We start from the raw sequence: 17,123 nt of genomic DNA on the forward strand, positions 1-17,123 counted from the left end.
TGATACACCATCCAAAGTGTAATTAATAACGTCACCATACTCAAAGGAATATTCAATTTCTGCTTTTTATATTTTTACCCATTTCAAATCAAATTTTATTTGTCACATGCGCCGAATACAACAGGTGTAGACCTTACGGTGAAATGCTTACTTACAAGCCCTTAACCAACAATGCAGGCATTGGAAAAAATAATTGCTCGACTGAGGGACCTTACAGATAATTGTATATGTGGGGTACAGAGATGAGGTAAGTAGCCTTGCATGAGCATTGGCTTGTGCGAGCTGAAACAGCTCATAGGAGCAGGAGCCTATCTCCTGTTTCTGTAGCATGAAGCAGCTTGATGTATACTGAACAAAAATATAAAAACGCAACATGCAACAATTTCAAAGATGTTGCTGAGTTACAGTTCATATGAGGAAATCAGTCAATTGACATAAATTCATTAGGCCCTAATCTATGGATTTCACGACCAGGAAGGGGCGCAGCCATGGGTGGGGGCCTGGCCAGTGGGAGCCAAGCCCACCCACTGGGGAGCCTGAACCAGCCAATCAGAATGGAGTTTTTCCCCACAAAAGGGCTTTATTACAGACAGAAATACTCCTCAGCACCACCCCTCCCCCTCCCCCTCAAACGATCCCGCCGGTGAAGAAGCCGGATGTGGAGGTCCTGGGCTGGTGTGGTTACACGTAGCCTGCGGTTGTGAGGCCGGTTGGATGTACTGCCAAATTCTCTAAAACGACGTTGGAGGCGGCTTATGGTACAGAAATTAACATTCAAATCTGGCAACAGCTCTGTTGGACATTCCTGCAGTCAGCATGCCAATTGCACGCTCCCTCAAAACTTGAGACATCTGTGGCATTGTGTTGTGTTACAAAACTGCACATTTTAGAGTTGCCTTTTATTGTCCCCAGCACAAGGTACATCTGTGTAATGATCACACTGTTTAATCAGCTTCTTGATATGCCACACCTGTCAGGTGGATGGATTATCTTGACAAATGATAAAATGCTCACTAACAGGGATGTTAACACATTTGTGTACAACATTTGAGAGAAATAAGCTTTTTGTGCCTCAAACATTTCTGGGATCTTAAATTTCAGCTCATAAAACATGGGACCAACACTTTACATGCGTTTATATTTTTGTTCAGTATACAAGTACACCCCCTGGACAGGACACTAGTCTATCGCAGGGCCTTACCCCCAATCAATCTCCTTAATGCTGAGTGTCAAGCAGAGATGCATCAGGTCCCATTTTTACAGTCTTTGGTATGACTCGGCCAAGGATTGAACTCCCAACCTTCCAATCTCAGGGCGGTACAGAGATGAGGTAGTCATTCAAAAATCATGTCAAACACTATTATTGCACACAGTGAGTCCATGCAACTTGTGACTTGTTAAGCACATTTTTCCTCCTGAACTTATTTAGGCTTGCCATAACAAAGGGGTTGAATACTTATTGACTCAAGACATTTAAGCTTTTCATTTCTAATGAATTTGTAAATATTTCGAAAAACATATTTCCACTTTGACATTATGGGGTATTGTGTGTAGTCCAGTGACCAACAAAATCTCTATTTAATCACATTTTAATTCAGGCTGTAACACAAAATGTGGAAAAAGTCAAGGGGTATGAATACTTTCTGAAGGCACTGTATATTAAAACCTCAACAAGAACTTATAAATGTCAATTAAATATTTTCTCCAGTCTTGTACAGTGACTTATGGGGAACATTATCTTGGTCAAGCACCAGACTACAGCCCTGCTAACCTCAGACTAGAGCAGAAACACTGATATTAAACTGTCCAAACCATTCAATTAACACATATTCAACAGTTATCTTTATATTTGATGAGGTTCACTTTATTTTTACAGCGTTTTAATATCAACAGGTGCTGGCGTTTATAAAACGACATGGTCCATCCCCAAAGTCCCTTGCTGAAAGGCTGGCGTTTTGAAAAGCTACCGGGGAACTGAACTCAATAAAAGGTGTTTAATTTAGAAATGTAAACATGGCTGGGGTTAGTGAGGTGCAGGGTAATGAAAGCAGAGCTCTGTGGTTTTTCTCTCTCTCTCTGTGCCCTGCAGCTAATATAAACTACTGGAGTCCTGCCCACGCTGCATTTTAAAGTGTCACATCTGACACACGGCCTTATAGTTTACTGTACTGGCCAGGTCTAATACTGTACTGGGAGACAGGCTTCTAAAGGTACTTACAGTCCAGGCCTAACACTGTACTGAGGGAGAGCAAGTGCGCTGCCATAGGACAGGCTACTTTGGTAAATATGGCCATTGCCACGCTACTATGGTAAAGTGTGTGTGTGTAAGCGGCGGGGCTGTGTTCTCCTTGTTTTCCATCCCTGTTGGCCTCCTCCCCGGCTAGCTGTGAGCTGAATGCATAAACACCTTGTTACCTCTGTTCACTCCTAGTGTTAATTGGACTCACTCACTCACTCACTCACTCACTCACTCAGCCATGCTCGGCTGCAGACAGCTCTAACCATGTGGGTCTCTTGTGCGCATTAGGTCCATTGGAACCATTCCACCCGTTCCACTTCGGCCCTCAACCGTGATTGGTCAGTGTTAAATATCTGTTGTGATTGGTCAGTGTGTATGAACTGTCTAAGGTGTGGTACTGTGCTGTATGTACAGAGCTCTATGGAAATGAAGGGAGTTGGCACTATGAGAGAGAACAGTTTCTTACTGTTGGGGTTAAGGTTAGGTACAGTGGGGGAAAAAAGTATTTAGTCAGCCACCAATTGTGCAAGTTCTCCCACTTAAAAAGATGAGAGGCCTGTAATTTTCATCATAGGTACATGTCAACTATGACAGACAAAATGAGATTTTTTTTCTCCAGAAAATCACATTGTAGGATTTTTAATGAATTTATTTGCAAATGATGGTGGAAAATAAGTATTTGGTCACCTACAAACAAGCAAGATTTCTGGCTCTCACAGACTTGTAACTTCTTCTTTAAGAGGCTCCTCTGTCCTCCACTCGTTACCTGTATTAATGGCACCTGTTTGAACTTGTTATCAGTATAAAAGACACCTGTCCACAACCTCAAACAGTCACTCTCCAAACTCCACTATGGCCAAGACCAAAGAGCTGTCAAAGGACACCAGAAACAAAATTGTAGACCTGCACCAGGCTGGGAAGACTGAATCTGCAATAGGTAAGCAGCTTGGTTTGAAGAAATCAACTGTGGGAGCAATTATTAGGAAATGGAAGACATACAAGACCACTGATAATCTCCCTCGATCTGGGGCTCCACGCAAGATCTCACCCCGTGGGGTCAAAATGATCACAAGAACGGTGAGCAAAAATCCCAGAACCACACGGGGGACCTAGTGAATGACCTGCAGAGAGCTGGGACCAAAGTAACAAAGCCTACCATCAGTAACACACTACACCGCCAGGGACTCAAATCCTGCAGTGCCAGACGTGTCCCCCTGCTTAAGCCAGTACATGTCCAGGCCCGTCTGAAGTTTGCTAGAGTGCATTTGGATGATCCAGAAGAGGATTGGGGAGAATGTCATATGGTCAGATGAAACCAAAATATAACTTTTTGGTAAAAACTCAACTCGTCGTGTTTGGAGGACAAAGAATGCTGAGTTGCATCCAAAGAACACCATACCTACTGTGAAGCATGGGGGTGGAAACATCATGCTTTGGGGCTGTTTTTCTGCAAAGGGACCAGAACGACTGATCCGTGTAAAGGAAAGAATGAATGGGGCCATGTATCGTGAGATTTTGAGTGAAAACCTCCTTCCATCAGCAAGGGCATTGAAGATGAAACGTGGCTGGGTCTTTCAGCATGACAATGATGTGTGAAAACCTTGTGAAGACTTACAGAAAACGTTTGACCTGTGTCATTGCCAACAAAGGGTATATAACAAAGTATTGAGAAACTTTTGTTATTGACCAAATACTTATTTTCCACCATAATTTGCAAATAAATTCATAAAAAAATCCTACAATGTGATTTTCTGGATTTTTTTTCCTCATTTTGTCTGTCATAGTTGACGTGTACCTATGATGAAAATTACAGGCCTCTCTCATCTTTTTAAGTGGGAGAACTTGCACAATTGGTGGCTGACTAAATACTTTTTTCCCCCACTGTAGGTAAGACGAAGTTGTCGTACCGTGGCCATTGACGGCGTGTTTCCCTGGGGGTTTGCCCTTCCTGGGCGTGGACTGACAGGAAGTAGACGCCACGCTGATGTCTGGCTTCACGTCCTCGTACTCCTCTTCATCATCATCCAGCTCATCTTCATCCTGAGAGCTCCCAAAGTACGCCATGTTACTGGGCAACGCTGACGAACCTGGGGGAGAGAGAGAGAGAGAGAGAGAGAGAGAGAGTGTTAAAACCAACGTGAACCTACCGAGCAGTTATCATGTGAGGAGAGAACTACTGCAGCCGTCTGATAGATTGTGTGCTGGCAAACACCAGTACTGTAAAATCACAGCACCCCAGAAAATGTCATAAAAGCTTTCTTCCTCAGTCACTCCCTTTCCTTCCTCTCCTCCTCTCCCTCTCTCCCTGTGTGTTAATGTGCGGAACAATTCCCATTGTCTGCAGCATGTTCCAGTGTCTCTCATAAATGATAAAGGAGTGCGACCGGTGCACTATGGATGGACCAGTATAACTGTGCTCTCACTAGCCAGCTATACATCTGCATGTATTTGCCTGCTTGCCTGCCTACATAGCTACATCACGTTACATAACGTGATGTAGTGGCGCCACTCCCGAGTGGCTGTGCCACTAGAGATTCTGGTTCGAGTCCAGGCTCTATCGCAGCCGGCCGCGACCCGGAGACCCATGGGCGGCGCACAATTGGTCCAGCGTCGTCCAAGGTAGGGGAGGATTTGGCCGGGAAGGGATGTGGGTTCACTTCCCACAGGGGGCCAGTATGACATATTTTTTTTTTTAAAGAAGAAAAATAAATAAAAATAATAATAATAATAATAATAATAATAATAATATAGATATATATATATACACACACACACACACACACGTCTGCATCCACTAACTGTAAGTTGCTCTGGATAAGAGCGTCTGCTAAATGACTAAAATGTAAACCCTGGATTTTAGGGCGGCAGGTAGCTTAGCGGTTAAGAGCGTTGTGCCAGTAACCAAAAGGTCGCTGGTTCTAATCCCCGAGCCGACTAGGTGAAAAATCTGTCGATGTGCCCTTGAGCAAGGCACTTAACCCTAATTGCTCATGTAAGTCGCTCTGGATAAGAGCGTCTGCTAAATGACAAAAACATTTAAATTAAAAAGAACACAACATGGCCGAGGGCTGGGGCACTGGGAACACACACTAGATAATAGTATAAATACAAGTGTGTTATTGGTGCAGGTATGTTGATATGGATGATTTACACTGGAATAGAAGGTCCATAGTGTGTGGAATACTAATAGTATTGATAATGTACACAGTGTATACAAAACATTAAGAACACCTGTTCTTTCCATGACAGACTGACCAGGTGAATCCAGGTGAACTCTATGCTCCCTTACACTTGTTAAATCCACTTCATAATCAGTGTAGATGAAGGGGAGGAGACAGGTTTAAAAATTATTTTTAAGCATTGAGACATGGATTGTGTATATGTGCCATTCAGAGGATGAATGGGCAAGACAAAAAATGTAAGTGCCTTTGATCGGGGTATGGTAGTAGGTGCCAGGTGCACCGGTTTGTGTCAAGAACTGCAACGCTGCTGGGTTTTTCACATTCAACAGTTTCCCATGTGTATCAAGAATGGTCCACCACCCAAAGGACAGCCAACTTGACAACTGTGGGAAGCTTTGTTCTGAGGGCAAAAGGTGGTGCAACTCAATATTAGGAAGGTGTTTCTAATGTTTGGTACACTCAGTGTATATGTCCTTATCTGTGATCCTTGTAATGCACACCCATTAGGAACACCTTCCTAATATTGAGTTACGCAGGGTCTGACCTCCTGTGGCCATTAAAGACACCAGAGGGAAAAGAAAGAGATGGTATGTTTGCATCACCTCAGTCACCATTGTTATCTAGTGTAATGATGTTGTGGTTTATTGGTTTAAAGCATTGTAATGATGTCAAATGAGCTTTGATTAGGCCTAAATTAAGATGTTTGAATTAAGTTTGTGTTGTGAATCATTACATTGTATTACATTTCATTTTCATCTTATGTTAGAGAGTATTATTAATATATAAATGCTCATTCCTAATGACAGAGTGGGATATACATGCTTTTGTATTATTAACATTTACTGTCTATTTCATAAGTACTTTAAAAATGCATAAATTTAACTAACCTTCATTTGGCCACGAGGAGTAACCTGAAATTAGATGTGGTGAAGCTAGAATTAGTCAGACATCAAACCAAAACTTCATAATCAAATTAAAATGGATGCAAATCTATACAATCAATATCATTATAGGAACTGGTTGTAGTATGGTGCAGCAAAGTGTGCTTTAAGCTAAGCATCATTAACTGGCTACTCATTTTGAATTAAGCATCCTGCTGTAGGACAGACAACATGGGAGCCAATGGGGTTAGGGTTACTTGAAAATAGGGGAACATTTTAAATTTTTAAATTTTAGTCATTTAGCAGACGCTCTTATCCAGAGAGACTTACAGTTAGTGAGTGCATACATTTTTCATACTGAAACCAATGGGGTTAGGGTTACTTTCAATGCAGTAATGAATTACAGTGAAATCGGAGCCTTCTGACTCACATGCACATCAGAATACAGTTAGTAGGCCTACACAACACAGTCAGTACCCACAATACAACACAGCTTTGTCACAACAGGACTAAAACGGCAGCATGGCCAAACGCGATACTTTAATGACACTTTGACTAGCCCTGCATGTAGAGAGAGCAGATATGCCAGTCCATTGTTATTAGGGTTAGGGGTCATTGTATAAGGTTTAGGAGAAGAGTACAATGTGTAACGTGAGTAGAAGCCACGTCTGGACTAGGTTTGATGTGCTGGGTTCAGTCTGGCTAAGACCTGTAGAGGACTGGGCTAGCTAGGTTCTGTATAAGCAATTTGTGACATCTGCTGATATAAAAAGAGCTTTATAAATACATTTGATTGATTGATTGACTGACTGACTGAAGGGGAGTGTGATACATAGCACATCTGTGCCAGCTCTCTAGCTCTTTAAACAACAAACTCCCAATCAGCTCCAAATGACCTGCTTCATTAACAACATGGCTGCAATTACTGCCTTCTCTGGGGTCACAGGGCCAAATGGCTAGCAGGCCCAGGGGGTTGAAGGGGGACGAGGGGTTGGAGGGGTGGAGTGAGAAAGAGAGGGGAGAATGAGACTGGACAATGTCCTGTAACCTTTTCCAGGGGCCCAAAATAAGCCTGTTGCTCCCATTTTTTTGTAGCCTCCAGTCAGAGGGAGGGAAAGAAGAAGCCTGTTGGGCTGGCTCCTCTGGTCACTGGCGTCTGGTCTATGGCTAGGCTATATCTTCAGAGGCTGGTTCTCAGACAGAGGCGAGAAGGGTGGTGCTGGGCTTAACAGCCTCTCTGGCGCAGAGACTCTGTCTGTCAGCTCCCAGACACAGAGAAATATAACCCAGGCCTCCCTCCTCCCTGCTCCTGGCCTGTTCCCCTCCCTCCTCCCTTTCCTCAATTATGGGCCTTTTCATGTGCCTCAGAACCACAGGCAAATCATAATTAAGGCTGAAACTGTCTATTATGATTGGAATATTTTACTAGACAGGCGTAATTACAACCAAAATGGTTGACTTAAAATAAAAAAACAATGAGTTTAAACGGCCAATCAAGGGCTTTAACTGAGAAAAAATAACACACATTTATAATCATCTGATTAACATCCATGTTACCGAAAATGAGCACTTCTCATGGCCGTCACGTATAGGCTACAGACCCTCAGGAATCTCTAGAGCTGGTCAGAAAAGCAGTTCCAATCTGACCCCAAAGAGTTTAGAGTATGCGCTTCCTCTTCTCAAGCTGTTCCAACGGAAGCAGAGGGCCAATCCCTGGCAGAATCCCCCATCATAGACAGAGACAGTGTGTGGAGAGACCATGTCAGACGCTCTGCCCTCTCTCCAACCCCTCATACTTCACCATCAGGAACAAGATAGGTGGAGGGGAGGGAATGAAAGAGCGCGGACTGGGGCTTTTTCAATAACATTGTTTTACAGGCCGATGCAGCGGAGTGAATCCGAGAGGATTGGGGATTATATCTCCTCCAATTTACATTCCTGAATGTCTGCAAATCCATTAACCCATGCTGCCCTCGGCTCCAGTCAGCTCTGGGAGTCGCTGGCTAAATTTAATCAGCCTTCCCTTCGTAGCACAACCACGGCCGCAGCAGCAGCCTCAGACCTAGACCCAGACCCATTCAATGTTCAGCCAACCATGGCACACACGCATATAGAAGTACCTGTTATGTAACACTGGATGAGCATGTTAGTGGGGGTTATTCATATACTACTTTATCTGGCATTATCCCAGCCATGTGTGTGTGTGTGTGTGTGTGTATGTGCAGAGGGAGGCTCAGCTGCGATAAGGAGAAATCGGGGATAGCGTCACAGCCACTACCAACAATGACCCTCTCTACCCAAGACTACAGACAAAGCTCAGAGACAGCCTCCAAATGGCTTTCTCCACGGATATAAACAGCCGTAATAAAAAGGGATTTGAGAAGGCATGTAGCACATAAACACTAAACTGTGATTCGCTCCATTTTGTGTCCGTCGCATATTACTCCACATTGCATCAGAGCAGCCAGCCGTTTCCCAAGAGGGATTAAAAATATATCGTTCCCGTTTAAAAACCAGGAGACAGGAACAGCTCATTATGATGCCGAGTCCCAGAGGAATAAGCAGTGGTGATTACAAGCTGCTGCTGTAGAGAACAAAAGAGGAAAACTTCTCCCCATGAAATCACAGTGGAAATGGCCTGCTTTAATTACCAGCGCTTTATCATCATTCTAAAGCTGTCAGACAGGGGGCTTGCTGGGAATGTGGCATGTTTGTCAGATAAGATAAACATTTGAGGAGTCGAGCAGTTTGAACAGAATGACCGTTTGATCTCTATTTTCTACCAGGAACGCCATTGGTCTGGTCCAGCGCTAGAAGAATAGACCGTGTGCCGACTGCTTGCCTACTCCTCCCTGTCCGCTCTATGGGGCAAATATAAATAAATGTATACGACAGTGTAAGTGTTGGACCCCAACACAGCTGCCTGTTCTTGGGCCACCACAGGCTGTTACACACCTAGCTAGCCTGGGCCACCAAAGTGGAATCAGACGTACAAAGCCCTTTGAATGAAATCAAAGGCCAAAAGCACCTTTGAAAGATAAAACGCTGCTTCCTTTTGTTCTATATCCATCTGTCCCCAGGACACCGACCGTGCACGTGCATGCATGCACACTCATGCATATGCAGACCTCTGCGCTGCCCTGACATTCTTGCATGCCACCTCAATGTATTGGCCTCTTCCACATGGGCCAATACAGTGCAGGAAGAGAGAGCAAAACCCTGTGTATGAAAATGCCATTAAGGCAGCATGAGCTCTGCAGAGGAATCAGTCTGCCTCTCGGCCGGGTAACGGGGCTATAAATAAGGCTGCCACAGAGACAGGGGGTACAGCGGTCAACCAGGCATGGCACAGTGAAAAAAAAACACACTGGTCAGGAGTTAGCATAGCATCCAAACCATACACAGGAGTTGTCCAAACCCTGAACAGAAGACATTTACTGGGACATTATGAGAACCGATCTGTTCCCCTGAGAATAAGGCAGCCAACCCTGTCAGTTTTACTGATCTCTAATTACGGTGCTCTGAACAGCGTTCTGTTACATTAAAGCGACATTGGCTTTTAAACACGAGCCGCCTTTTTCTCCTCTGGGCCTCTCAGTTCCCAGCTGATTGCAGATCTTTTTAACCTACTTCATGTAGCCAGCAGAGGTTAATGGCAATACCAAATTAATCTAAATCGAGGCATTAGTCTTCCTAAAGGGCTATTTCTGTTTGTGATGGAGTCATGGACGGTTCTGCTGGGTGGGAGGAGATACTGTTCAGAGTTAAACACTCTTTGGGACTGAAGACGGCAGTAAAAGCCAAGGCCAAGGTTGTTGATTAAAATATATCCCCAAAAACTATTTGTTCCTAATCTGAGGTTATATTCCACTCTGCCTCTCGATTTCTCTTTTTGGGTTTCAATTCATAATTAAGATAAAGCGTAAAAGGAAAACTGTCCATGACAGTGAACTTCTTGAGTCCTGTATAACACTACAGAAACGAGGTGGGATTTCAGCTGAACCCTGTGCCTGTAATTCTGCCCTCATTTCCCTAGCTGGGCCATGTTTGTGTTGTGGGCGGCAGAGAGCAGCCCGGGCCTCTCTGTGCCCTCATGTGCTGAGGTGTAGGAGCAGGATTATCTGGCTCTACCAGGATGTCTGTGTGTGTGTGTGTGTATGTGTGTGTGTATGTGTGTATGTGTGTGTGTATGTGTGTCTGTGTGTGTGTGTGTGTGTGTGTGTGGAGGGGGGGGCGCTCAAAGCTGAGACTGTGTGCAGATAACAATGTTCATTATTCACTGTTGAAATGTTACCTGCAGATATGGTCAATGTGTAACCTGTGAGGACAGAATGTGTTTGGTGTTTGCCTTGTCAGGGTGTTTGCCTTGTCAGGGTGTTTGCCTTGTCAGAGTTTTAAACCGGGTCAATGAACCTGGACCTCAGACTGAACTATTCCTGCTGCACAGCTAGGCCTGGATCTAGGTCAAAGGTAGGCCGGGAGGGAGGCCTGGACCTTTCTTGAGATGTGTGGCTGCTGAACTGAAGCCATAGTCCTGACTGAGGTTAAAGAAGCAGAGCCCTGACATCGGGCCATGGCATTGGCCTGGTGACGAGATGCATGGTGCTGGGGTGAGTGGTCGACTGAGTGAGGAAGTGAGGCGGGAGGATGAAGGGTTGAGTGTGTGTAGGGGTGGATGAAGGGGTGTGCAGATGAAAGGGTGGGATGTTAGACATTTTAGTCATTTAGCAGACGCTCTTATCCTTTCATGGTTACTGTACCTCTCAGGCAGAGGAAGGTGAGGAAGTCCTCAGTCTTGGGTTTCCGTCTGGAGATGTCTCTGATGTGAGCGGAGGGGGCGGGCAGGGCGGTATCAGACACCTTGACCGGGGTGGTGCTGGGAGAGTTGGGCTGCGACTGGGCAAACTTCCTCTGTGCTTGCAGTCTGGGCCTGGGAAGAGACCGGAGAAAACAGGATTATTCCCATACATCCTTAAACAGACCCACTACCCTCTGTTGTGCATTTTATTTAGTTTGGAAGCCCAGGCTTAGCTCAATGGCCTTTAAATCATGGCCCCAGGCTTTGACCGATTTGCCCTGGATGGATCTAAACTGAGCGGTATACTACAAAGTAAGATCAAAGAGTTAGCCAGCTAACTTGCCTGAATATTCTGAAATAGCTTTTCTTTTTTCTTTTTTTAAGATAAGCCTGAAAATGGGCATGGTCTAATTGGCTCAACAACCAAAAACAAATATCTATGTTTAGCTTTCTTAATGAACCAGAAAATCCACTTATTTCTGGTTGTTTATCAAAGTTAGCTGGCTAACGCATTGATCATGTTTTGTAGTATACCCTTCTGTTCAGCGGTTTAACTCATCTCTGGTCTCAGTTGTTAGTGTGACTAATTTAGTCAGTCTGGGCCTTGGACATGATTTCATTGTCTTTCATATATCAACACTGTAGTGTCCAGGGAGGTTAAAACAATAATATAATGCTCCTTCAGAATAACCCCCAGCAGCACCGGCCAGCAGCCGTCCACCTCATAATAACAGACTTCTGATTTATGTTGACTCTCTGAATTGTAATTAAGTTCTCCATTAAAGCCAAGACCTCTGCAGCAGCTGACAACTGATAACAAGTACAAAGGAGGCGTCAAATTGCCAACAGACTTTCAAGGCCAGATCTCTTTTTTCCTCTGTCTCTCCATCTCCCTCGCTGAGATGCACAGGGCCTTTTTTGCTTTTTAGATCTATTTTTCAGCTCCATCTCAGTCTATCCTTTCGTCTGATTCCACAGGGGGAGCAGGCTGACAGGATGGAATACTAAGAGCAGCTTGTCTGGAGATGGACCTGGTCAGACCTCTTCATCTCTTATCTCACACACGCAGCCATTTCATTTCACCATCATTTCATCATCTCTTTGTCTCAGGGATGTTTGATGCCAGATACACGCCCGTCTCACAGTCAACAGAAAAAGACAACGCCACGCTCATATTGCCTCGCTGTATACCGCCATGCTGTTTGAAATAATCTCCCATTCAATCTGATGCTTGTTAGGAGATTTTCAGCCCTGCCAGGCGGGTTGACAGACACAGACAGCATCGCTAATCAATTGAGACCACAGACGCTTGCTCCAGACAGATTGTGACTACCCGGCTGATTGTCTCATCGCGCTACATGTAGGGGAATGCTTCATGATATCCTACAGTGATTACTCAATATATTAAAATAAATAAATAAATAAATAAATAAATAAATAAAGGCAAATCACGCCCTGAAACACCCACAATGCATTTTGTTTCCATCAAGCCCCCGGAACCTACAGCATTCCAATTGCACTTGAATCACAAAGCAATACACAGCCTATATATCCCCAACCCTGACCAAATACATTGAACAAGAAGCTGTGAAGAGATTACATCGATACACACACACACACACACACACACACACACACACACACACTGGGTTCAGTGATGGAACAATCTGTCCTGAGAGAAGCCATTGTTCAAGAAGGATTCTGTATTTGATGAGCAGGTGCATCAGTATGATATCCAATCTGTTCTCATGCTTTAGATCAGCCAGTGAAGAGAAAAACAAAAGGTTCTGTTTCCGCTCCCCCTGGAAGGACCAATGGCTGCTGCAGGTCACACCTGAACATGACTTTCGGTGACAGGTGTCACATCAGAGGGCTGGTTTCGCCAGCCCGTCATTATGTTGTGGATAGAACTATCAGTTTCACTGCCAGACTGGTAAAAACATGAGCTGTTTAAACGGCCTGGCTCTGACGGCCCTATAGCCGGCAGGGCCTCGGGATGCATGGAGAGAGGGAAGAGTGGGAGGAGAAGGAGAGTGAGGAGTGGGCGCTATTGTGCGTCATGGAGACTGGTGCAGATTAGAGATGCAGAATGAATTAGTTACAGTGGCTCCCTGACACTACAGCTCACTTAAAGGGGAACCAACACTACGTCTCCTGGAGGGCAGAACCAACAACAGAACCAACACTACAGCTCATTTAAGGGAGAAGCAACACTACGTCTCCCTGAGGGCAGAACCAACAACAGAACCAACACTACAGCTCATATAAGGGAGAAGCAACACTACGTCTCCCTGAGGGCAGAACCAACAACAGAACCAACACTACAGCACATATAAGGGAGAAGCAACACTACGTCTCCCTGAGGGCAGAACCAACAACAGAACCAACACTACAGCTCATATAAGGGAGAAGCAACACTACGTCTCCCTGAGGGCAGAACCAACAACAGAACCAACACTACAGCACATATAAGGGAGAAGCAACACTACGTCTCCCTGAGGGCAGAACCAACAACAGAACCAACACTACAGCTCATATAAGGGAGAAGCAACACTATGTCTACCAGACTGCAGATCCAACACTTCAACTTACTTAGGGTATAACCATTACTACAACAACTCAATTAGAACATGGACGAGGGGTATTTAACGACTGCCTCCCAGACAGTAACAGGATAAAAACATGTCTTTCAATAAACCCCTTCAGAAATAGTATTCTCCTCCTTTCATGGGAATAGAGCCAGAGATAAATAGGAGCCATTTAACTGGACAGGGTTGTTAAAGGTAGGGTCAGTTCGAAACAAGTTGGACCAGTAAAACTATGAGAACTGCTATAGTTAAAGATGGGCCAGTAAAACTGAGAACTGCTATAGTTAAAGATAGGCCAGTAAAATTATGAGAACTGCTATAGTTAAAGATGGGCCAGTAAAACTATTTAAAGTGCCATGGCTCTAACATCCTGTCTAGACAGATCTGAGCCCTTATGAGCACTGTGGCTGAACCAGAAGACTAATCTGGACCCTTTCCCCAGGAGGACGGAGTAGGGACCATCTACAGTCAGGATGTCATGGCACCAAGTACCCACAATGCCCAAAATGTCATGGCACCAAGTACCCACAATGCCCAAAATGTCATGGCACCAAGTACCCACAATGCCCAAAATGTCATGGCACCAAGTACCCACAATGTCATGGCACCAAGTACCCACAATGCCAGATGGACAAAAACAGCAGACACACCAACAGATGCCAAGCCTCTCCAACCCAGAGACTCTCTGCAGAAAGGTCTCCCTGACGCACAAACTTCAACACTGTCACGTGGAGCTGCTTGTTGAGGTGCTGTCATATTTACCCGGGACTCCTTCTATAGGCGTCTAAAGGCACGCTATGTTCTGAAGTTCAGCAGGGCTGTTCATTACCACCACGCACCACCTAATCCTGACTCAGACTAGCTGCCTAGGCACTGCACACCTAAGAGAGAGCGAGAGAGCACGAGAGAGGGGGAGAGAGAGTGAGGGGGAGAAAGGGGGAGAGAGAGCAGAGCACCTGCAGTGGAGGCACATGCATACAGGGGAGAGATTACAGCAGGATGTTCGCTTCATCCCAGGCTAATCTCCCTGCTCTTCCTCTTCCTCCCACTCCCCCTCCTCGCTCTTCAAAACTGCCGTTCCTCTGATGTTACATGTGTCTCCACTCTGTATCATTGGTTAGCTCTCAGACAGAGAGGGTTACCCAGAGCCGGAACAGAAACACTACTTGCATACCCCCGGCTAAATGAAGGGAGGAATGAGGTTCTAAACCGCTCCAGATGGTCCTAATAAACTCTAGCAGTAGACACTGCAGCGCTCAGCAGCTGGAGAAGAGACTGTACCGTCAGAGTCACATGCAGAAGAGAGTGAGAGAGAAAGGGGATACCTAGTCAGTTGCACAACTGAATGCATTCAACTGAAATGTGTCTTTCGCATTTAACCCAATCAGAAAGGGGGAGGGCTGCCTTAAATCGACATCCCGGGGAGCAGTTGATGTTTGGGGTTAACTGCATTGCTCAAGAGTAGAACGGCAGATTTTTCCACCTTGACGGCTCGGGGATTCAAACCAGCAACCTTTCGTTTACTGGTCCAGTGCTCTCAACCACTAGGCTACCTAGTATTGATCAACATCACACTAACAACACAGCCATGAGAGTATGTAGCTGATAAACCCCATGGGCTTTGTATCCAGGTGAAACTAAAGCCACAGTCTCTCCTCACAGCAGCACCATTCCACTGGAACAACAGCACCACGACCATGGCTGTCAATTCAAATGACTGGGATTCTAAAGCAGGGTTAGGGCTAAGGTTAGTGCTAGGGTTAGTGTAAACCGCACTCAGGGAGAGAGCCACTCTGGCTAATGTGTTTATTGCTTTTCTGTCTGAGTGTTGAGCACCTGGAGGAGAGATGGCCTTGCATTGAGCAGACTGTGACCTGGTGACCCTGTGACCCCCGCAGGGCTCGTCGCTCCCCTTCCCCACTCCATAATAGGTCATCGGTCAGAGAAGCACAAAGACAAGAACACTAGAGACAAACAAACAACAAACATATAAAGACTATTGAAGTCTGACTCTCTTGAATTTCATCTAAGGACCCCTTATAATATTTTAAGGTGCAATAGTTGTAACTATAGCATTGTGTAGAACCTGCTGATGCAGAATAACCTTGATAGTCCTGCTTGATGCAGATCCATGCCGCCTGGCGGTGTTTAGACTATTCACAAGCACAGCACGGATTTAGACTCCTGTTAGGCTTTGACACTTCTGACGCTCCATATTAAACACATGAGCTCTCTATTCAGACAACCCCTATTGAGATGTGTGCTGCCTTTCAGGTGAGGTGTCTGGCAGCTTTCTAGACACAATGGCTCTGATAGTCATTTCAGATACAGGCTAAATACTGCAGGAATATGAAAGGGTTAGGGTTAGATACCGTTCAATGCTGAGGCCTCAGAGGGAATATAAAAGATACCCAGCGATTTAAATGTTCCCTTCCTTTTATATACATGAACTAAAGAGAGATGGATGTGGCAGTTAAAAGTCATCTTCACAATAGATCAACCTACATTGGCCTAAATAAAGGTGATATATAGCTACAGGCCACATACAGTACATTCATAATACTAGACCTATAAACAAATACCTTCATAAAAAAACACTGAAACAGGGTAAACATTGACCGACATTTTAAACAAGACTAAAACACACCAGTGAACATGTTTCTCTTTTTATGATGTGAAACAGGGAGTGTTGGCGAACATTCCAATGAGAGTCATCACAGTCTAACAAATGTATTGGCCCAGCGTTGTGTGATGTGTACACGCAGATGTGTGATGTGTACACGTGGTTGTGTGATGTGTACACAAGGCTTAAGTGACTCCTACACGATGATCTTCACACCTAATCCACTTTGCAAATTATTTCCTTAAAGCAACCTAAGCCTACGTGTTGCATAATGCATGAACTGTGGGAAGAGGAGTCCTGTGTCCACTATTGTTCATTAGTATACTACCATGTTACTGTGTCCTCTATTGTTCATTAGTATACTACCATGTTACTGTGTCCTCTGTTGTTCATTAGTATACTTCCATGTTACTGTGTCCTCTATTGTTCATTAGTATACTACCATGTTACTGTGTCCTCTATTGTTCATTAGTATACTTCCATGTTACTGTGTCCTCTATTGTTCATTAGTATACTTCCATGTTACTGTGTCCTCTATTGTTCATTAGTATACTACCATGTTACTGTGTCCTCTATTGTTCATTAGTGTACTTCCATGTTACTGTGTCCACTATTGTTCATTAGTATACTTCCATGTTACTGTGTCCTCTATTGTTCATTAGTATACTTCCATGTTACTGTGTCCTCTATTGTTCATTAGTATACTTCCATGTTACTGTGTCCTCTATTATTCATTAGTATACTACCATGTTCCTGTGTCCTCTATTGTTCATTAGTATACTACCATGTTCCTGTGTCCTCTATTGTTCATT

The 17,123-nt window shown here is 44.6% G+C and overlaps 1 protein-coding gene across 2 annotated transcripts in view; it reads right to left on the minus strand.

The window, feature by feature from the left end:
- Positions 1–17,123, minus strand: part of LOC121571968 (protein Jumonji) — an 89,483-nt gene that overhangs the window by 15,504 nt on the left and 56,856 nt on the right. Inside the window, exons 4-6 of one of the 2 annotated variants that reach the window (XM_041883778.2) lie at positions 11,063–11,232; positions 6,309–6,332; positions 4,147–4,326 (exon numbers count right to left, since the gene is read on the minus strand). In XM_041883778.2, the coding sequence (XP_041739712.1) occupies positions 4,147–4,326; positions 6,309–6,332; positions 11,063–11,232 (374 nt within the window). The remainder of the gene's footprint in view (positions 1–4,146; positions 4,327–6,308; positions 6,333–11,062; positions 11,233–17,123) is intronic. The other variant, XM_041883779.2, reaches the window with a different exon arrangement.

Source organism: Coregonus clupeaformis, chromosome 8 (assembly GCF_020615455.1).
Source record: "Coregonus clupeaformis isolate EN_2021a chromosome 8, ASM2061545v1, whole genome shotgun sequence".
NCBI lineage: Eukaryota > Metazoa > Chordata > Actinopteri > Salmoniformes > Salmonidae > Coregonus > Coregonus clupeaformis.